Here is a 22,581-nt window from a genome sequence, read left to right as displayed (position 1 = left end):
TTGCTGTGAGCTGTGGTGTAGGTTGCAGATGCGGCTCGGACTCTGTGTTGCTGTGGCTCTGGTGTAGGCCAGCAGCTACAGCTCCAATTCGACCCCTAGCCTGGGAACCTCCATATGCCGCAGGAGTGGCCCAAAGAAATAGCAAAAAGACAAAAAAAATAAAAATAAAAATAAAAATAAAAAACTTCCACAGAATGTAAACTGGAGAACCAGCCACTATGGAGAACAGTTTGGAGATACCTTAGAAATCTATACATAGAACTTCCATAAGACCCCGCAATCCCACTCTTGGGCATATATCCAGACAAAACTCTACTTAAAAGAAACACATGCACCCACATGTTCATTGCAGCACTATTCACAATAGCCAGGACATGGAAACAACCCAAATGTCCACCGACAGATGATTGGATTCAGAAGATGTGGTATATATACACAATAGAATACTACTCAGCCATAAAAAAGGATGACGTAATGCCATTTGCAGCAACATGGATGGAACTAGAGAATCTCATTCTGAGTGAAATGAGGCAGAAAGACAAAGACAAATACCATATGATATCACTTATAACTAGAATCTAATATCCAGCACAAATGAACATCTCCTCAGAAAAGAAAATCATGGACTTGGAAAATAGACGTGTGGCTACCTGATGGGAGAGGGAGGGAGTGGGAGGGATCGGGAGCTTGGGGTTATCAGACACAACTTAGAATAGATTTACAAGGAGAGCCTGCTGAGTAGCATTGAGAACTATGTCTAGATACTCATATTGCAACAGAACAAAGGGTGGGGGGAAAGAATGTATACATGTAAGGATAACTTGATCCCCTTGCTTTACAGTGGGAAAGAAATTTAAAAAAAGAAATTTAGTGTAAGAAAAAAAATGAAGAAATAAAGAAATAATAAATTGAAGTATAGTGGATTGACAATGTTCTGTTAGTTTCAGGTGTACAGCACAATGATTCAGTTATAAATATATTCTTTTCAGATTCTTTACCCTGTGCTATACAGTAGGTTCTTGTTGGTTATCCATTTTAAATAGAGTAGTGTGTATTTGTTAATCCCAAACTCTTAATAAATTGGACATAATTTAAAAAAAAAAAACTTACAACAAGCAAAAGTCCAGGACCAACCAGATGGCTTCAAGGCAAATTCTATCAAACATTTAGAGAAGAGCTAACACCTATCCTTCTGAAACTATTCCAAAAAATTGCAGAGGAAGGGATACTCCCAAACTCATTCTATGGGGCCACCAACACCCTGATACCAAAACCAGGCAAAGATACCACACAAAAAGAAAACTGCAGGCCAATTTCACTGATGAACACACATGCAAAAATCCTCAACAAAATACTAGCAAACCGCATCCAACAATTCATTAAAAGGACTGTACATCATGATCAAGTGGGATTTATCCCAGAGATGCAAGGATTCTTCAATATCCACAAATCCATCAGTGTGATATACCACATTAATAAACTGAAGAATAAAAACCATATGATCCTCTCAATAGACGCAGAAAAAGCCTTTGACAAAAACCAACACCCATTTCTGATAAAAACCCTTCAGAAAGTGGGCCTGGAGGGAACCCGCCTCAACATCATAAAGGCCATATATCGCAAACCCACAGAAAACATCATTCTCAATGGTGAAAAGCTGAAAGAATTCCCACTGAGATCAGCAACAAGACAAGGATGTCCTTTCTCACCACTACTCTTCAACATAGTTTTGGATGTCCTAGTTACGGCAATCAGAGAAGCAAAAGAAATAAAAGGAATCCAAATTGGAAAGGAAGAAGTAAAACTATCACTATTTGCAGATGACATGATCTATACCCAGAGAATCCTAAAGATTCCACTGGAAAACTGTTAGAGCTCATCCATGAATTTGGCAAAGTAACAGGATACAAAATTAATACACAGAAGTCGATGGCATTTCTTACACTAACAATGAAAGATCAGAAAGAGAAATTAGGGAAGCAATCCCGTTTACCATCACATCCAAAAGAATAAAATACCTCGGAGTAAACCTACCTAAAGAGACAAAAGACCTATACTCTGAAAACTATAAGACACTGATGAAAGAAATCAAAGATGACACAAACAGATGGAAATATATACCATGCTCATGGATTGGAAGAGTTAATATTATCAAAAAGACTATACTATCTAAGGCAATCTACAGAATCAATGCAATCCCTATCAAATTACCAAGGACATTTTTCACAGAACTCCAACAAAATATTTTAAAGATTGTTTGGAAGCAAAAAAGACCCAGAAAAATCCTGAAAAAGGAAAATGGAGCTGGAGGAATCAGGCTCCTGGACTTCAGACCATACTACAAAGCAACAGTCATTAACATCATACGGTACTGGCACAAAGACAGACATATAGATCAGTGGAACAGAATAGAAAGCCCAGAATTCAACCCACACACCTACAGCCAACTCATCTATGACAAAGGAGACAAGAATATACAATGGAGAAAAGACAGCCGCTTCAATAAGTGGTGCTGGGAAAACTGGACAGCCACATGGAAAAGAATGAAAGTAGAACACTCCCCAACACCATACACAAAAATAAACTCCAAATGGATTAAAGACCTAGATATAAGACCAGACACTATACAACTCTTAGAGGAAAACACAGGCCAAACACTCTCTGACATAAACGACAGCAACATCTCCTCAGATCCACCTCTTAGAGTATTGACAATAAAAACAAACAAATGGGACCTAATCAAACATCAAAGTTTCTGCACAGCAAAGGAAAGACTAAACAAAACAAAATGGGAGAAAATCTTTGCAAATCAAACAACTCACAAGGGATTCATCTCCAAAATTTAGAAACACCTTCTGCAGCTCCATACCAAAAAAAACAAACAACCCCATCAAAAAATGGGCAGAAGATCTAAACAGACAGTTCTCCAAAGAAGACAAACGGCCAAAAAACACATGAAAAGATGTTCAACTTCACTCATTGTTAGAGAAATGCAAATCAAAACCACGATGAGGAACCACCTTACACCAGCCAGAATGGCCATCATCAAAAAGTCTACAAACAATAAGTGCTGGAGAGGGTGTGCAGAAAAAGGAACCCTAGTACACTGTGGGTGGGATTGTAAATTGGTGCAACCACTGTGTAAAACAGTATAGAAAGTCCTCAGAAAACTCAAAATAGAACTACCATTTGATCCAGCAATCCCACTCCTGGGCATCTAGCCAGAGAAAACCATGACTCACAAAGACACATGTACTCTGATATTCACTGCAGCACTATTTGCAATAGCCAAGACATGGAAACAACCTAAATGTCCATCAACAGAGGAGTGGATCAAGAAGATGTGGCACATATACACAATGGAATATTACTCGGCCATTAAAAGGAATGAAATACCAGCATTTTTAGCAACATGGCTGGACCTAGCAATTATGATGCTAAGTGAAGTCAGCTATACAATGAGACACCAACATCAAATGCTTTCACTGACATGTGGAATCTGAAAAAAGGACAGACTGAACTTCTTTGCAGAACAGATGTTGACTCACAGACATTGAAAAACTTATGGTCTCCGGAGGAGACAGTTTTGGGGGTGGGGGGATGTGCTTGGGCTGTGGGATGGAAATCCTGTGAAACTGGATTGTTATGATCATTATGCAACTACAGATGTGATAAATTCATTTGAGTAATAAAAAAAAAAACTACTCGACCTGATCAATGAATTCAATAAGCAGCAGGATAAAATATTAAAATTCAAAAATCAGTTGCATTTCTGTATACTAACAGTGAAATAAATACTAGAAAAGGAATACAAAAACACAACACTTCTAAAAAATCACCACCCAAAAAATTAAATGCCTAGGAATAAACCTGACCAAGGAAGTGAAAGACTTATATGCTGAAAAGTATAAATCATTAATCAAAGTAATTGAAGAGGATTCATAGAAATGGAAAGATAGTCCATGCTCATGGACTAGAAGATTTAATATTGTTAAAATGGTCATACTACCCAAAGAAATCTACAGATTTAATGCAATCCCTATCAAATTACCCATGAAATTCTTCACAGAACTAGAACAAATAATCCAAAAATGTATATGGAACCATAAAAGATCCAAAATTGCCAAAGCAATCCTGAGGAGAAAAAAACAACAAGCAAGCCTTTCCCAGACTTCAGACAGTATTACAAAGCTACAGTAATCAAGACTGCATGGTACTGGTACAAAACAGGCATACAGATCAATGGAACAGAACAGAGAATCCAGAAATAAACCTAAACACATAGGGTCAATGAATATTCAACAAAGGAGCAAGAATATAAAACAGGAAATAAACAGTCTCTTCAGCCGGTGATGCTGGAAAAACTGGACAGCTGCAAGTAAATCAATGAAACTAGAACACACCCTCACACCATGCACAAAAACAAACTCAAAATGGCTTAAAAACTTAAACATGGAGTTACCATTGTGGCTCAGAAGTAACAAACATGACTAGTACCTGTGAGGGTTTGATCCCTGGCTCTCAGTGGGTTAAAGATTTGTCATTGCCATGAGCTGCAATGAAGGTTGCAGACACAACTCAGATCTCTCTTTGCTATGGCTGTGGTGTAGGCTGGCAGCTGAAGCTCCAGTTCAACCTGTAGCCTGGGAATGTCCATACACTGCTGCTGTGGCACTATAAAGACAACAACAACAAAAAAGACAGACACATAAGACAAAACACCATAAAATTCCATAAAACTACCATAAAACTCCTAGAAGAGCCATGAGCTATGGTGTGTATCACAAACATGGCTTGGATCTGGCATTGCTATGGCTCTGGTGTAGGCCAGCAACAGTAGCTCCAATTCAACCCCTATTCTGGGAATTTCCGTATGTCCCCTATAAAGCAACAAAACAAAACAAACAAAAATTCCTAGAAGAGAACATAGGGAAAACTTTCTCTGACATCAACCTTACAAATGTTTTCTTAGGTCTGTCTCCCAAACAAAGCATTAGAAATAAAAACAAAATAAACCAATAGGACCTAATAAAACTCACAAGCTTTTGCACAGCAAAGAAAACCATTAAAAAAATGAAAAGAAAACCTAAGGAATGGGATAAAATAATTGCAAATGTAGTACCTACAAAGGCTTAATCTCTAAAGTATACAAACAACTCACACAGTCAACAGCAAAGTAAAACTCAAACCCAATTGGAAAAGGAGCAGAAGACCTAAATGGACAATTTTCCCAATAGCCACAGGAAAAAATGCTCAACATCACTAATTATTAAAGAAATACAAATCAAAACTACAATGACATACCACCTTACGCCAGTCAGAATGGCTATCACGAATAAGACAACAAATAAATGCGGAAGAGGGTATGGAGAAAAGGGAACCCTCCTACATTGTTGGTGGGAATGTAAACTGGTACAACCACTATGGAAAACAGTATGGAGGTTCCTCAGAAAACAAAATATACAACTACCATATAATCCAGCAATTCCACTCTTGGGCATGTATCCCAAAAAAACTTTTGTTGAAAAAGACACATGTACCCACATGGTCACTGCAGTACTATTCACAATAGCCAAGACATGGAAACAACCTAAATGAGCATCAACAGATGAATGGATTAAGAAGACGTGGTATGTATATACAATGGAATACTACTCAGCCATAAAAAAGAACAAAATAATGCCATTTGCAGCAACATGGATGGAACCTGAGACTCTCACACTAAGTGAAGAAAGTCAGAGGGAGAAAGACAATACCATATGATATCATTTAAACATGGAATATAAAAAATGGCACAAATGAACCTATTTACAGAACGGAAACAGACTCAAAGACATGGAAAGCATATTTGTGGCTGCCAAAGGGGAGGGCAAGGGAGTGGGATGACCTGGCGGGTTTGGGGTTTGGGATTATTACGTACAAAGTAATCTAGATTGGATAAGCATGGGGTCCTGCTGTAGAGCACAGGGAACTATATCTAATCACTTCTGATAGAACATGATGGAGGAAAATATGAGAAAATAGTGTGTATATATTATGGCTGGGTGACTTTGCTATGTAGCAAAAATTGACAGAACATTGTAAACCAACTATAATAATAAAAAATAATATTTAAAAAAGAATAAAAAATAAAAACTCATAGCCACATAAGACAAACACCACAAAACCCATCAACCCACCACATGTATGATTTTTGCAATTCTCTCATCTACTGAATTGAAATCATATTGTGAACATGGGAACTTTAAGAGCATTGAGTTCACTAGAAAAAAATCTTACCTTGGGGATGAAGTAGTTTCTGAAATTTAATGTCCCTGGTCACTGCGTGAGGCAGGCCATTGGGCACCAGGTCAATGTATCTCTGGATCTCATGCACCACGGCATCTATATAGGGCATGTGGCTTCTGTCCTGCATGCAGGGGCTTCGGTGTCTCTCAATCACAGAGTCAATCTCTTTCTGCACTTTGGCTGATAAGACACAAGTAAGACTGATGGAAAAAGAGGTTTAACATATTAGCATACCAATTCAGGGATACATGGAGCTCTGCAAAGGTGTCCCAACATCATTATAAACATCACTCACATGCTCAGAAGTACATCTAGACACAGAGACTGAGTTGTCTAATTATAGGTACAAATGACTTTCACACAAGGCAGTCTTTGAGATAAATCTATACACACCTATATGAGCATAAGGATTAATACAAATAGAAATAATAAAATGCTTCAAAGATAAATAGGTATTTTCATTCCCGTGTTCACTGCAACACTACTGACAACAACCAAGATACAGAAACAACCTAAGTGTCTGTCAATGGATAAAGAGATAAGGAAAAGATGGTGTATACAGAGAATATTATGCAGCCAATAAAGATGAAAATTCTGCTTTCTGCAACAAGATGAATGAACCTGGATGATATTATGTCTAAGCAAAATAAGCCAGACTTGAACAGACAAAAACTGCATGATCTAACTTATATGTGGAATCTAAATAAGTCAAACTCGGAGTTCCTGTCATGGCTCACAGAAACGAATCTACCTAGTATCCATGAGAATGCAGGTTCAATCCCTGGCCTCACTCAGTGGGTTAAGGATCCAGCATTGCAGTGAGCTGTCGTATAGGTGACAGATGTGGCTCACATCTGGCATTTCTGTAGCTGTGGTGCAGGCCGGCGACTGCAGCTCTGATTCAACCCCTAGCCTGGGAACCTCCGTATGCTATGGATGCGACCCCAAAAAGACAAAAATAAAATAAAAAAGTCAAACTCATAGAAACTAAGAGGGAAGGGTGTAGTTGTCAGAGCCTTGGGGGGGAGGAAATGGGAAAATGTTAGTCAAAGGATACAAACTTTCAGTTATAAGATCAACAAGTTCTGGGATCTAATAATGACACGGTGACTATAGTTAACAATACTGTATTACATCCTTGAAGTTTGCTTAGTCGTTAATAAGCTTGATTGTGGAAATCATTTCAAAACTTGTCCATATATGAAATCATCACTTTGTACACCTTAAATATATAAATTTGTATTTGTTAATTATATTTCAATAAAACTGAAAAAAAAAGTTGTTTAAAAAGGAATAAAACTCCTTTAGGCATATCTTCTGTATAAATAGCATGTTTTTTTTTTCTAAGTCTAATCTTTTAAAATACCTCCCAGACTGTGGAAATTTTCTCAGACTTTATCACCAAATTTCTAGAATTTTTGCTGTACTTCAACAAATATAGTTCTCTGCCCTACCATAGCATTAGAATGCTGCATGTTCAGAATAAGGAAAGATTTCTGCAAAAAACATACTATTCAAAGTGGACTCTTCTCGGAGTTCCCGTCATGGCTCAGTGGTTAACAAATCCGACTAAGAACCATGAGGTTGAGGGTTCAATCCCTGGCCTCGCTCAGTGGGTTAAGGAACTGGCATTGCCATGAGCTGTGGTATAGGTCAGAGACCTGGCTCAGATCTGGTGCTGCTGTGGCTGTGGCATAGGCTGGCGGCTACAGCTCCGATTAGACCCCTAGCCTGGAAGCCTACATATGCCTCGGGTGCAGCCCTAAAAAGACAAAAAAAAGAAAAAAAAAAAAAAAAAAAAAGACACAAAGTGGACTCTTCTCAAGAAAACTAATATTCAATCCAATTTATGCTGGCCATGCCTGCTGAAAATCCCTTCTCATGAAGTTCAGACATTTATCCAGAATTTTTTATTTATGAAATCCATATATTTAGAGCCTTTGCTATTGCTCACGCTGAGTTCCCTGTTTTCAGTCATCCCTCCCTGTTGTCCAAACTTGTCTTCTTTATATCCTTTTCTTAACATTTGGACAACTTGTAGTTGGTGGCACAGAAATTTCAAAAATAAAGCATATCTAATGAAATAACATGGAGGCCTCTCTCCATATCTTCCCAACCTCTCCTCTGAAATCACCCTGCCCACCCTGTTGGTCATACCTGTGACATCTGGGTGCTTCAGCAGCAGGAGGAGCCCATATCTCAGAGAGGTGCTCGTTGTCTCTGTCCCAGCTCTAAACAAGTCAACTACAGTGGCTATCAAGTTTTCAAGAGTAAGCACCATCTGGTGATTGTGTTTTTCCTAGGAATGATTGGATGTGATTATCTGATACTTTGCCAGCATGTATACTTGCAACCAATCTGAAATAACGCATTGTTATAAAGTTAAGTAAACCTGGACACTGGAGAGTACAGTACTAACACAACCACTATGGGAGTTTCCCAGTGGATCAGCATGTTAAGGGTCCAGTTTTGTCACTGCTGTGGCTCAGGTCACGGCTGTGCTGCAGATTCAAGCCCTGGCCTGGGAACTTCTGCAGGCTGTTCGCATGGCCAAAAAATCTAAAAATAGAAAACAATAAAATAAAAACCAAAACAAGATGACTACATGGTATGACAAAGCATGTGGAGTGACTAATGCAATCTTCATTTCCTATTCCTTATAACTTGCTTGCCTAGAAATATCATTCCAAGCCTCTTTTGCAGCTACAATGGACAAGAAACATACTTCCTACCAAAGGCCTACTGGGCCAGGTTCTCCCCTTCTGTCTTCTTACTCAAAACACAGACAAGGAGTTCCCGTCGTGGCGCAGTGGTTAACGAATCCGACTAGGAACCATGAGGTTGCGGGTTCGGTCCCTGCCCTTGCTCAGTGGGTTAACGATCCGGCATTGCCGTGAGCTGTGGTGTAGGTTGCAGACACGGCTCAGATATGGTGTTGCTGTGGCTCTGGCGTAGGCTGGTGGCTACAGCTCCGATTCAACCCCTAGCCTGGGAACCTCCATATGCAGCGGGAGCGGCCCAAGAAATAGCAACAACAACAACAACAATAAAAAAGACAAAAAGACAAAAAAAACAAAACAAAACACAGACATGAAGGTGCATGTGCTATAGACACTATCTTGGAACACGAGTCTCTGAGCATGAAGGTGAAGCCTGTATACTTAAGTATGCCAAAGATGAATGGAAAGCACTTGGGCCCAGGATACTTCCAAGCTAGCCCTAGACTGCCCAACATGAGACGCTCTGTATGTGAGATCAGAAAAAGTACTATTTCTTTAAACCTGTGTCATCTTTCTTAACGGTGGGCAAATACAATCTTAACTGACAGAAATGAGCAAAGTAGAGCCATATCTTGAAAAATATTACAAGCCCGACTCAAGAGTTTGCAGTTCTCTTCTCCCAACAAACTCTGTGTCTGTCCAAATTTCTTTCTGGTTACATCCAGATAAGGCTTCTCTCGCCCACCCATCTACTCTCCTTACCACAACACATCTCTGAACCTCTCATTGCACCAGTCTACCAATCCAAAATTCCCTCCCCTATGACTTATTGCAAATATTTGAAGCTCTACATCAAACTTCAGGAAGCCCACACAGGGTTAACTCTTCCTTCTCATTCTCCCACATGCTGTGTGAAGTGATCACATCCACCTTCCTTTTATGGCTCAACACTCTGTATTTCTCACTTGTTTGTATTTCCATCTCACCTGAGATGTACATTCTCTTTCTCCTCAGATGGCCTATTCGTATCTAACAAATAGGGTTCAAGTACCCTAGTTATTTAACCATTTGACTTCATTTAATTTTTTTTTTTTTTACCATGCCCATGGCATATAGTTCCCAGGCCAGAGACTGAACCATTCCACAGTAGCGACCTGAGTCACCCCAGTGACAACATGACCTTAACTACTAGACCACAAGGAAACTCCAACAGGTCAGTTTTAAATCTCCCATGGTGCGCAATTCAGATCCATGCACACATAAGCATCCGAAGTGGTCAGATGATGGCAGATAATACAAGGAAAAGAATGTATAAATATATGTGTGTGTGTGTATTTCTGTACAGCAGAAATTGGCACAACAATGTAAATTAACCATACTTTAATTAAAAATATAAATTTTAAAAAAACCCATAATGTGCTAGTCAAGAATTTCTTGCCTAACCATTTAAACATCCCTAATAAGTACAGATCCAGTCCAAGAACCAAAAAATTTAGGCAAACAGATAATCAATCTGTCATTGACATTTTACCTCTTCCATCTTGATCAGGAAACAATCTGAAGTCCCAAGGGTCATTAATGTCCAGGGATGTTTGATGTTCTTTTACTTTCTCCAAAATATAGCTTTTTACATATGCAGAATTTTTAAGCACTTTGTTATGACTCTCTTGGAGATAGTCAATCAGAGCAGGGAAATTACTGCAGACCTTAAGGATTAAAAAATATATTTAGCAATCTAAAAATATATCTTGAAGACATATATACCATATGCCAAACGTGTCTAAAAACTGAGATGAACTTAAAAGAGACACGTGCACCCGATGTTCATTGCAGCACTATTCACAATAGCCAAGACATGGAAACAACCCAAATGTCCATCGACAGATGATTGGATTCGGAAGAGGTGGTATATATACACAATGGAATACTACTCAGCCATAAAAAAGAATGACATAATGCCATTTGCAGCAACATGGATGGAGCTAGAGAATCTCATACTGAGTGAAATGAGGCAGAAAGACAAAGACAAATACCATATGATATCACTTATAACTAGAATCTAATATCCAGCACAAATGAACATCTCAGAAAAGAAAATCATGGACTTGGAGAAGAGACTTGTGGCTGCCTGATGGGAGGGGGAGGGAGTAGGAGGGATCGGGAGCTTGGGCTTATCAGACACAACTTAGAATAGATTTACAAGGAGATCCTGCTGAATAGCATTGAGAACTTTGTCTAGATACTCATATTGCAACAGAAGGGTGGGGGAAAAAATGTAATTGTAATGTATACATGTAAGGATAACCTGACCCCCTTGCTGTACAGTGGGAAAATAAAAAATAAAAAATAAAAAAAAAACTGAGATGAACAAAAAATTGTCTCTATCTTCAGGGGGAGCATTTTACATTGTACATATAAAGTAATTATTGGGAGTTCCCATTGCGGCTCAGCAGGGTAAGAACCAGACTGGTATCCACGAGTATGGGTGTTTTATCCCTGGCCTCGCTCGGTGAATTAAGGATCCTATGTTGCCACAAAACTGTGGTGTAGGTTGTAGACGTGGCTCAGATCCACTGCTGCTCTGGCTGTGGCATAGGCCAACAGCTGTAGATCTGATTCAAAACCTAGCCCTGGGACCTTCCATAAGCTGCAGGTGTGGCCCTAAAAAACTTTTTTTTAAAGTAATTCTCTATGCTGATAGAGATATTTAAGGGGGACATTCTGACTAGATGATGAAAGTTGATAGTTATTTCCTATACTTATATATCAACCAAATGATATTAAAACATCTGCATGTCAATTCTCAGTTTTTATATTAACTCTTCCCGGAGTTGCCGTCGTGGCTCAGTGGTTAACGACTCCAAGAACCATGAGGTTGCGGGTTCAATCCCTGGTCTTGCTCAGTGGGTTAAGAATCCAGCATTGCCGGGAGCTGTGGTGTACTTTGCAGACTCGACTCAGATCCTGTGTTGCTGTAGCTCTGGCATAGACTTGCGGCTATGGCTCCGATTTGATCCCTAGCCTGGGAACCTCCAAATGCCATGGAAGAGGCCCAAGAAATGGCAACAAGACAAACAAAAAAAAAATTAACTCTTCCCTACAACCTTGAAATACAGAATGAGATGAATGACTATGATTCACATTTTATACATAAGGAAACAGGTTAGGAAAGTTTGGGTAGCCTGATGTAGAACACAAAGCCACTCCCTGCTATTTTTACTATTATCAAGCAGCCTCCGAAACAGAATCACTATTTTTATAACTCAGAGGGATGCAAATATGACACAAAACCCAACTCAGCATTTTATCAATAAAGGACCTATGCACCAGAGCAGGTAAATGACTTTTCCAAGATCACGTGATTTTATTTTGGTAGAGTACATTGGCTCAGCACAGGGCAAATCTGTGGTGTCTAGTTAAGGCTCATACACCCTAAAACCAGTTCTGTCATCCCAAGCCCAATTACCTTGTCAGCCACATTCCCAACTAGCTACACCCCTGCCCTAGTCAGTGTTCCCTGGTAGCATCTGTGTTCACCGTCTCTTCCTTGAAAGACCGATTCTTCCTCCTAAATTGGATACTTATGCGAAGGAATGTGACGAAGAAATCACTAAGGATCACTGGAGGACAAGCCTTGTGGGCAATGGAAGCCTTTCAGGAAGGGTCTGGCTGACCACTGAGGGCTATGGCCATGCTTTTGGGCCTTCATCAAAGAAGATTATGGAAGCTAGACTTGGAGGAGTAGTGGAAAAACCACAACCAGAGAGTGAATAGGCTTGAATTCCAGCTTTATATTCAGGCATTTCCTTTCTTGTCTATAAAACAAAGGCTCTGTCATCTTTCTCAAATATGCACTCCATGACACTATGCTATGTATGATGCTAAGGCACGACTGTGATGTTTGAACATTCACTGCATAGAATAACATCAGCAAGAATGGTGTAGTAGACAGCTCTAAAGGTCAATTCCTCCATAAAACATGTCAGAAAATCAAGCAAACACTGTCACAATCAACTTGTCAGAACTTGTCAGAAACACAAAGGTTTACAGCTATCACAGGAATGCTCAAGTGAGAAACAGACAACTTTAAATGGCAAGAAAGATTTGTGGCTTTTTTCTGCCACTTGTCCCACCTCCCTCCCCAGCTTGGCAGTGGTCCCAACAAGGGCAGCTTGTGGGATGGGAGCTTGGTTCCTGGTTCCAGAGAAACCAAAACAGTCCTCACTCACAAAGAATTATGTGTCTGTGTTCTGACCTCTCTGAGGCCACCTGCAAGGCTGACACAGCCCCCTGCTTTTGTTTCTGCTAACTTAAAACTCAGGGTTGGAAATGCAGCAGGGATGTTGCACAAACCTAGCAAGATGAATAACAACCTGCAACCACCGGGGGCAAACAATTACACTTAAGGCATAGGAGAGAGCATCCAACCCAGCCCTTGCAAAGGGAGGGCTTTGGGAAATTAGGACATTCAAAAGCACCCATGTGAACTGAGGAATTTAGAAAGCTAAGCACATGCCCAGTGCAGGACACGGGTTAAGAAAAGTCCTGAGAAGATACTGTGCTTTCACCTCTGCCTGATCTCTAGGCTCAGTACAAGCACTAGGGGAAGACCAAGAGAGAGTCCAAAATAGCCTGGCTGAGGCTATGAGTGCCCCAGCACAGAGCTCATCTGGAAGAGTCATTTCCTCACTCCTTCCCTCCTTCCTTTCTCTTCCTTTCCCTCCCTCCCTCCCTTTCCTTCTTCCTTTTCTGTTTGTTTGTATTTAAAGGCCGCACCTGCAGCATATGGAAGCTCCCTGGCAAGGGGCTGAATCGGAACTGCAGCTGCCAGCCACAGCCACAACCACAGCCACACAGGATCTGAGCTGCGACTAAGACCTTAACAGCACAGCTCCAGGCAATACCAGAACCTTAACTCACTGAGCAAGACCAGGGACCGAATCCACAACCTCATGGATAGCAGTTGGTTTCATTATCACTAAGCCACAAAGAGAAATCCCCTTCTTTCTCTCTTCCTTTATCTTTTTCCTTCTGTCTCTCCTCCTTTCTCTCTCTCTCTCTCTCCATGTCCATCTTGCTCTCTTCATGTATCTTTTTTTTTTTGGCTCCTCACATTTAATGCTATCTCTATCCAAATGCTAGCTGAACATGAGGTAAAGGAAAAGAGATTTAGAGACAACACATTACAAAAAAAAAAAAAAGAGAGAGAGAGAGCGAGCAAAAGAGACTTTGCCAAAATAGTTTAGAAAAGTCAATAAATAAACAGGAACTTCTCTGGTAGCCCAGAAGTTAAGGATTTAGTGTTGTCACTGCTGTGGCTGGGGTTTGTTCATTGTAACTTTTGTATTCTGCACTCACAGCCAATAAAAAGTAGTTATAGCCTACATAAAGCAGAAAGAAAAAGCAAAACCTATAGCAAGTTAAAACACACACACAGAAAGGGGAGAATCTGATTCCCAGAGTTACCACATTCTAATACACAAAATAACTCATTTCCAAACATTCACTTCCAAGCATGGTCCAGATGGAATTTTGGACATGTCAAGGAGAAGAGCACAAACAATTCAGGAAAAGAGAATGTTGACTTCACCTGCATCCACGGGGAGCTCAGAATCCTGAAGTTTTCATTAAATTTTTCCAACAAGGTAAGAAAATTCTGATTTGTATAATCAACACGATTGTGGAAAATGATGGAGCAGATCACACTGCAGGGAGCACAGCCCAGGAGGAAAGTGGGATCACAGGGTGAAGCTAAAGATTTAAAAGATTGGAGTTCCCATCGTGGCGCAGTGGTTAACGAATCCGACTAGGAACCATGAGGTTGTGGGTTCGGTCCCTGCCCTTGCTCAGTGGGTTAATGATCCGGCGTTGCCGTGAGCTGTGGTGTAGGTCGCAGACGCGGCTCGTATCCCGAGTTGCTGTGGCTCTGGCGTAGGCTGGTGTCAACAGCTCCGATTAGACCCCTAGCCTGGGAACCTCCATATGCCGCAGGAGCAGCCCAACAAATGGCAAAAAGACAAAAAAAAAAAAAAAAAGAAAAGAAAAAGATTTAAAAAGATTTAAAACACCATTAAAAAAATCTTCTTTGTGCATAATAGGTACTTTTAGAATCTCTAAAGTAATGTCTATCTAGAAATTCACTCATGAGCAAAATTTTCAGCATCCTTAAAATCAATGCATCACTTGTCCCTTAAACATGAATTGACCATCCTATTCCAGTCTGTTTAATAATTACTTTCCAAATACTCTATTTACATCACTGCCTTGACCCAAGAAGCTGGCTATTTTGAAGAGAAGAAAAAAAAAGTAAGAGTCAGTTTTTAAAACAATAATTCAGGTTAACTATCAGTGAAGAATCATATCTGTTTGGTAAGCACATAGAAAATTAAGCATTGATATAGGAAGGAAGAACTAATTAGGATCTTGAAACAGTTTATATGTAGTGAATCAAGAAAGGAAGAGATTAAAGAGAGAAAGCTTCAAGTATCTGAAAGAACAATGAAAACAAGAAAAAGCCACTTATGTTCTTATGAGAAGAAAAACTAACACAAACGCAAATTTCAAGATTTGTTTGTCAGAGTTTCCCTCATGGCACAGCGGAAATGAATCCAACTAGGAAGCATGAGATTTCAGGTTCAATCCCTGCCCTGCTCAGTGGGTTAAGGATCCAGTGTTGCCATGAGCTGTGGTGTTGCCATGAGCTGTGGTTTAGGTAGCAGAGGTGGCTCAGATCTGGCGTTGCTGTGGCTATGGTGTAGGCCAGCAGCCGGGAACCTCCATATGCTGCAGGTGTGGCCCTAAAAAGACCAAAAGAAAAAAAGACTTCAAAGATTTGTTTGCCTAAAATAAAAGTAAATAAGAATTCTTCATTTCAAACTTAAGTCAAAGGGCAAACAAGGAAGGTTAAATTGATAACTGGAGTCCTTTTGTTTCTTTATTGCAATATGGCGAGGGGTGGGGTGGGAAAGCAATGTCCTGCTTTAAGAAACAGGGACCCTAACAACCAATAAGCCCTCACATTTCACTTACTTGGATAGATGCTTCCCTCTGATGGAATTCTAGGATACTGTTAAATATAGCCACCAACAGAATATATTATGTTCTTCAACTTTTGAATATAGATCAATTCTACCACTTTACGGATAAAAAAAAATTAAAGCAGAGCAAAAGTAGCTTTCTTTTTTATCGGTCAATACTTAAATGAAACTGCTTTAGTCAAATAACTGCTTAATATTTTTTTTGTAATGGCCACACTGGCAGCACAAGGAAGTTCATGGGCTGGGAACAAACCTTCACCTCCACAGCAACCCAAGACACTGCAGCTGGATTTTTAATTCACTGCGCCACATCGGGAACTCCTTATAAATTTTATATGCAAAAAAACACATCATAATGCAATTAAGCGTGACATATCAAAGTGCTGAGAAGAAATCATAGTGATTTTAATACTAGGAATCCTACTTAGTTAACCATTCCTCTGCCAGGCTCCTTTTCAGCTGAAACATGTCCAGTCACTAAGCTTCTACAAGAACTTATTTTAGAAGGTAGGGGATAATTTGAGAAGGCTGTTAGATTTCTTTCTGTGTGTGGGACAGGTAAATTCTGATGTTTATCTTTCCTTTCATGTCATTGGAGAGAGAGAATTAAGAAGCAGGTAATTTAGAATCTAGACTGAAAATCAGATTCATCATGACAAGCACTTCATAGGTCAGTACAGCTGCCACTAGGGGGTGAAAAAATTGCCATGAACATTCTAACCCCAAATCCAATTGTGTTAAAATGTCCTTGGGGGTTTATTTTTATTCAGATGTGAAACCAAATTCAGGAAGTGACTGCCAATGAAAAGACAGTTTGTTACTCATACTTCCCAAGAGGAGGGGGCACAGCACACAGGGCCACAGGTGGAAGCACCAAGGTTGACCAGGAGGCAAAAGAAACAAGCAGAGAGCACAGGACAGAGCCTTTACTGGGGTTTTCGTGGACTATATGAACTAAGAAGAGTAGGTTGGCTGGCTAAGTTTAGAATTGATAGTTTGGTTAATTTCACAGGGCCCTAGGATATAGGACCCTGGTGGTCCCTGGGTTCACTGAGGGCAGGCGGAGTATTGGTTTGGTGTGTAATGGTTTCACAAAGAATGTGGGGGGGAGGGGAGGAAGAGGGTTATGGGCTTTGGATGGGTTGATTTAAAAATCAAAGCCATGGTATAGACAAGATGTTTTGCTGTATCCCAGAATTAACTAACCCTGGGAGAAACAGTTGTTCCCTGGTTCTACAAGGCACCAAAGATGTCAAAGGACCATAAAACAGAGAAAATAAAAAACATTATCATAAGGAGATCCCCTCATGGCTCAGCAATTAACGAACCTGACTAATATCCATGAGGATGTGGGTTTGATTCCTGGCCTTCCTCAGTGGGTTGAGGATCTGGCATTGCCATGAGCTGTGGAGTAGGTAAAAGATGTGGTTCGGATCTGGCATTGCTGTGGCTGTGGTGTAGGCCGGCAGCTACAGCTCTAATTCGACCCCTAGCCTATGAACCTCCATATCCAGCAGGTGTGGCCCTAAAAAGCAAAAACAAAATTATTATACCAATAAAGGCGTAGATAAAGAATGCTGAAAACAGTGAGTTCCCATTGTGGCTCAGCAGAAAAAGAACCCAACTAGTATCCATGAGGATGTGGGTTCAATCCTTGGCCCCATTTATTGGGTTAAGGATCCAGCATTGCCATGAGCTGCAGTGTAGGTTGCAGACATGGCTCAGACATGGCATTTCTGTGGCTGTGGTGCAGGCCAGCAGCTGTAGCTCCAATCTGACCCCTAGCCTGGGAACTTCCAGATGCTGCACCTAAGGCCCTAAAAACACACACTCACACAAAAGAAACGCTGGAAACAGAAGCAACTAATAGGGAAGGCAGGATCATGAATTACTAATAATAGTTTAAATCTATTTAAATTATTATATAACCTGCTATTTGTGTAATGTTCAGGATTATGCTATTGCATCCATTTCTTAAAAATAAATAAAACAATGCTGCACATAGGATGCAACATTAAATAACTCAAGCTGATAATTTTTTTAGTACATATATCTACATATTCCTGAAAAGATTAATTTATTTTTTTCTTTTTTTTTTAATTTTATTTTCCCACTGTACACCAAAGGGATCAAGTTATCATTACATGTATACATTTTTTTCCCCACCCTTTGTTCTGTTGCAACATGAGTATCTAGACATAGTTCTCAATGCTACTCAGCAGGATCTCCTTGTAAATCTATTCTAAGTTGTGTCTGATAACCCCAAGATCCTGATCCCTCCCACTCCCTCCCTCTCCCATCAGGCAGCCACAAGTCTGTTTTCCAAGTCCATGATTTTCTTTTCTGTGGAGATGTTCATTTGTGCTGGATATTAGATTCCAGCTGATAATTTTAAAACAGTTATTTACATGGAAATCACAACTGATGAGATCTGCCCTAATGGACGCCTAAGCAATTAAAACCGTAGAAAACAATCATTACTAGCAAGCAATGGGTCTCAGAAGAAAACCTCAGACACATTAAGTGAGGCTAAACAAACAAATAGAGGCCAACTAAGTTAAAGCACATGTCATTTGTTTCACGCTCCATAAGGACATGGTGAGAGCATTCCCACCCTGTCCACCTGACAAGTATTCCCTGGTGAAATATTCTGGAATAGATAACCCACATTTACACTATGGGGGAAAAAAAAAATGAGACTTAAAACCTTCTTCATTAAATGACCTTTTAATCCACACTCTGTGCACCATCATAAGGGTACAAACACAAGAAGCGCAGATACACAAAAGCTCCCTTGGCTCTGTTTCACACACCCCCTCCTCCACACGAAGGCCAACAACCACAGCCCATAAGGAAGATGTGGCTGCCCCAAAATGTCTCCAAGGACATCACAGGAGAGAAAGAGAGGAGTCTGTTAAGGTCAGAGTTACAGATCACAGCCTCACCCACCATTGGTTCTTCTCAACTCCTCCACAAGGCAGAGGGCTTCCTCTTGAATGCTTTCCTCAATGCTTCCCCATCCCGAAATTCTGCAGGGTCATGATGGAAAAGCACCGGGTCTCCTTCCATATCTTTCCATTGCTGAAGAGGATTCCTACCAGGAGGGGAAAGAGAAACTAGGAGGGAGGTCCCAGGCAGGGAGGACAGAGCTGACACTTGGCCTCCTCACAGAAGGACCAAGCTGTTCTAGGGGACTCTTCAAAATTTTTCAACCTCCCCACCCCCATTACTAATACCGAATATGCACACCTACCATGTCCTTTATTAACTCTCTCAGCCATTGGGAAATGGCCCCTTCCAGAAAACTCCTCTCCCGCAGCAATTAGGGCTTCTTTCATTGCTTCATAGCCATGCAACACAACAGCAGGCTTCAAGTCAAAATACACTGTGAATACAGGGCCATAGACTTTTGAGAGCTGGGAAATGGAAAGAAAATGCAAATATTAGCAAAAGAAGTCATAATTTCATCTCTTTTACTCATGGTTAAGATTGCGATCAACATCGTATTGTTGATGTTTTTATTCCGCCATACATAACTTCAAGCATTTCTGGATCTTTTATATAAACATGGTGATAAAGCAACACCCATTCATGATTAAAAAAAAAAAAACTCTGACCCAAGTGGGTAGAGAAGGAACATACTTCAACATAATAAAGCAGAAGACCTAAATATACATTTCTTTTTTCAAAGAAGACATACAGATGGCCAACAAGCACAAGAAAAGACGTTCAACATTGCTGTTAGAGAAATGCAAATCAAAACCAGTATGAGGTACCCCCTAACACCAGTGAGAATGCCTATCAACAAAAAGTCTACAAACAATAAATGCTGGAGAGGGTATGGAGGAAAGGGGACCCTCCTACACTGTTGATGACAATGTGAATTTCTACAGCCACTATACAAAACTGTATAGAGATGCCTTTAAAAATTAAAAATAGGACTACCATATGATCCCGCCATCCCACTCTAGGGTACATATCCAGAAAAAAAAAAAAAACTGTAATTTGAAAAAATACCTGCACCCCAGTGTTAATAGCAGCACTATTTACAATAGCCAAGCCATAGAAGCAACCCAAGTGTTCATCAACAGACAATCAGCATAGGCACATTATTGTAGAAAAGCAAGTCAAAACTACAATGAGAAAAGAAAAAAAAAAAAAAAAACTACAGTGAGGTACCACCTCACACTGGTCAGAATGGTCATCAATAAAAAGTCTACAGGGAGTTCCCTGATGGCTAGCAGTTAAAGACCTGGCCTTGTCACTGATGTGGCTTGGGTCACTGCTATAGCACGGGTTCAATCCCTGGCCCAGAAATTCATGTATTCAGTGGCACAGCCAAAAAAATAAAAAAGCCTTCAAGTAACAAACACTGGAGGGGTGTGGAAAAGAGAACCCTATGCATTGTTGGAGGGAATGTAAATTGGTGCAGCCTCTATAGAAAACAGTATGGAGTTTCCTCAAAAACATAAAAATAGAGGTGCCATATGATATGATACAGCAGACCCATTCCTAGGCATATATCAGGAGAAAACTCTCAGGTGAAAAGCTACGGAGTTCCTGTTGGGATTCAGCGGGTTAATAACCTGATATGGTGTCCATGAGGATGTGGATTTGATACCTCGCTCAGTGGGTTAAGGATCCAGCATTGCCGCAAACTGCAGCACAGGCCACAGATGCAGCTCAGATTTGGCATTGCTGTGGCTGAAGCACAGACCTGCAGCTGAAGCTCCAATTCAACCTCTAATCCGGGAACCTCCATATGCCACAGGTGTGGGCCTTAAAAAAAAAAATACATGCATTTCTATGTTTATAGCAGCGCTATTTACAATAAACAAGACATGGAAACAACCTAAACGTCCATCAACGAATGAGTGAACGAAGAAGACGTGGGACATGTGTACAATTGAATATTAATCAGCAATAAAAAGAATGAAATAATGCCCCATGCAGCAACATGGATGGACCTAGAGATTATCATACCACGTAAGTTAGAGAAAGACAAATACCGTATAATATCACTTATATGTGGAATCTAAAATATGACACAAATGAAAATTAAATTAAAAAGAGTTCTCTTGTGGTACAACGGGTTAAGGATCCAGCACTGTCACTGCAGCAGCAGCTCGAGTCGCTGCTGAGGCACAGTTCCATCCCTGGCCTGGAAACTTCCCCAAGTGGTGGGCAGAGCCCCCGCCCCCCCCCAAAAAAAAAATAAAGGAAGAAGAAAAGATAAAGAAACACTCAAAAAATTTATCCTGGAGTTCCTGTCATGGCGCAGTGGTTAACGAATCCGACTAGGAACCATGAGGTTGCGGGTTCGTTCCCTGGCCTTGCTCAGTGGGTTAAGGATCCGTTGTTGCTGTGAGCTGTGGTGTGTGTCGCTATGAGCTGTGGTGTGGGTCGCAGACACGGCTCAGATCCCGCGTTGCTGTGGCTCTGGTGTAGGCCGGTGGCTGCAGCTCCGGTTGGACCCCTAGCCTGGGAACTTCCATATGCCGCGGGAGAGGCTCAAGAAAAGGCAAAAAGACCAAAAAAAAAAAAAAAAAAAAAAAATTTATCCTTACCAAAGCGGGGGAGGGGGGAAAAATTAGAGGTATGGGATTAACAGATGCAAACTACTACACGTAAAAGGCAAGCAACAAGGATTTACTTCATAGCATAAATACTTATATTCACTATCGTGTAACAGACCTCCACCGAGATGCTGGTGCCCATATTGGAGTGCATTTCCCTGTGTGGTGGTTTGCTATCCCAAGCAGGTCAGGACTCTTACCCTCTAGGGCTGCGTGAGGCCCACTCCGCCATTCAGGGGTTGCTGGCAGTGCAGGCCACTTGGAGTCTGCTCAAGGAGTTCTTCCCCCAAGAGGGGTGCCAAGACAGAGCACCCAGGGCTCTCTGACCAGGGCACGGCGGCGGGCTACATTCCCCAGAGGCTTTGACACCATCTTGCTTCACACAATCTACCGGCTGGCGCCTTGGGCCTGTTTCCCTCCCAGTAGCGAACCACAACGTCATCACGCTGGTGGGAGGTGCCACTGCGCCTCCGGATGAAGAGAGCAGCGGTACCGCCCAGTACTCTGGGGGCGCTGCACACAGAGGGCGTGCAAAGCAACGCACGCGCCTGCGCAGAGGGCTCCAGACTCTGGCGGATAGGCTCTGGGAGCTGTTCCCTAACAGACATATCTGGGGCAACTTCAGGGTGCTGGACGTTTTGGCCTAGTACCAGAAGCAGCACCTGGTGGACTTCCTGGCGGTGAGCAGCCACTTCTTCATGGGCTCACTTCTGAGGCGCAGAGTTGGCCGACTCAACTTAAGATCCAGGAAGAATGAGTTTGGCCAAGTTTTTATACCAGGTGCTCCAAAACCTATGATTTCTGTTACCTGCTCCAGGGTTATGGATGCCAGACCCAACTGGGTGGATCTGATCACCAGAAAAGCAGGGCCCTCAGAAAGGACTTGGCTACAGAAGTAACAAAGCTTGTTCATGGACAAGAAGGACTGGACTCAGCTAAAAGGTCTACATGAGCCCTTTA

General features: G+C 41.1%; 1 protein-coding gene across 1 annotated transcript in view; it reads right to left on the bottom strand.

Annotated features, from left to right (window-relative positions):
* The window catches only part of LOC100624435 (cytochrome P450 2C42-like), a 53,759-nt gene that overhangs the window by 19,126 nt on the left and 12,052 nt on the right, over positions 1–22,581 (bottom strand). Inside the window, 9 exon segments of the mRNA XM_021073709.1 lie at positions 6,280–6,303; positions 6,305–6,468; positions 8,446–8,587; positions 10,540–10,567; positions 10,569–10,714; positions 14,599–14,759; positions 18,995–19,059; positions 19,061–19,139; positions 19,299–19,461. Of these exon segments, the coding sequence (XP_020929368.1) occupies positions 6,280–6,303; positions 6,305–6,468; positions 8,446–8,587; positions 10,540–10,567; positions 10,569–10,714; positions 14,599–14,759; positions 18,995–19,059; positions 19,061–19,139; positions 19,299–19,461 (972 nt within the window).

This window comes from Sus scrofa, chromosome 14 (genome assembly GCF_000003025.6).
Source record: "Sus scrofa isolate TJ Tabasco breed Duroc chromosome 14, Sscrofa11.1, whole genome shotgun sequence".
Classification (NCBI taxonomy): Eukaryota; Metazoa; Chordata; class Mammalia; order Artiodactyla; family Suidae; genus Sus; species Sus scrofa.
The sequence above is the reverse complement of the archived record's forward strand: the minus strand, read 5'-3'. Positions and strand labels throughout refer to the sequence as shown.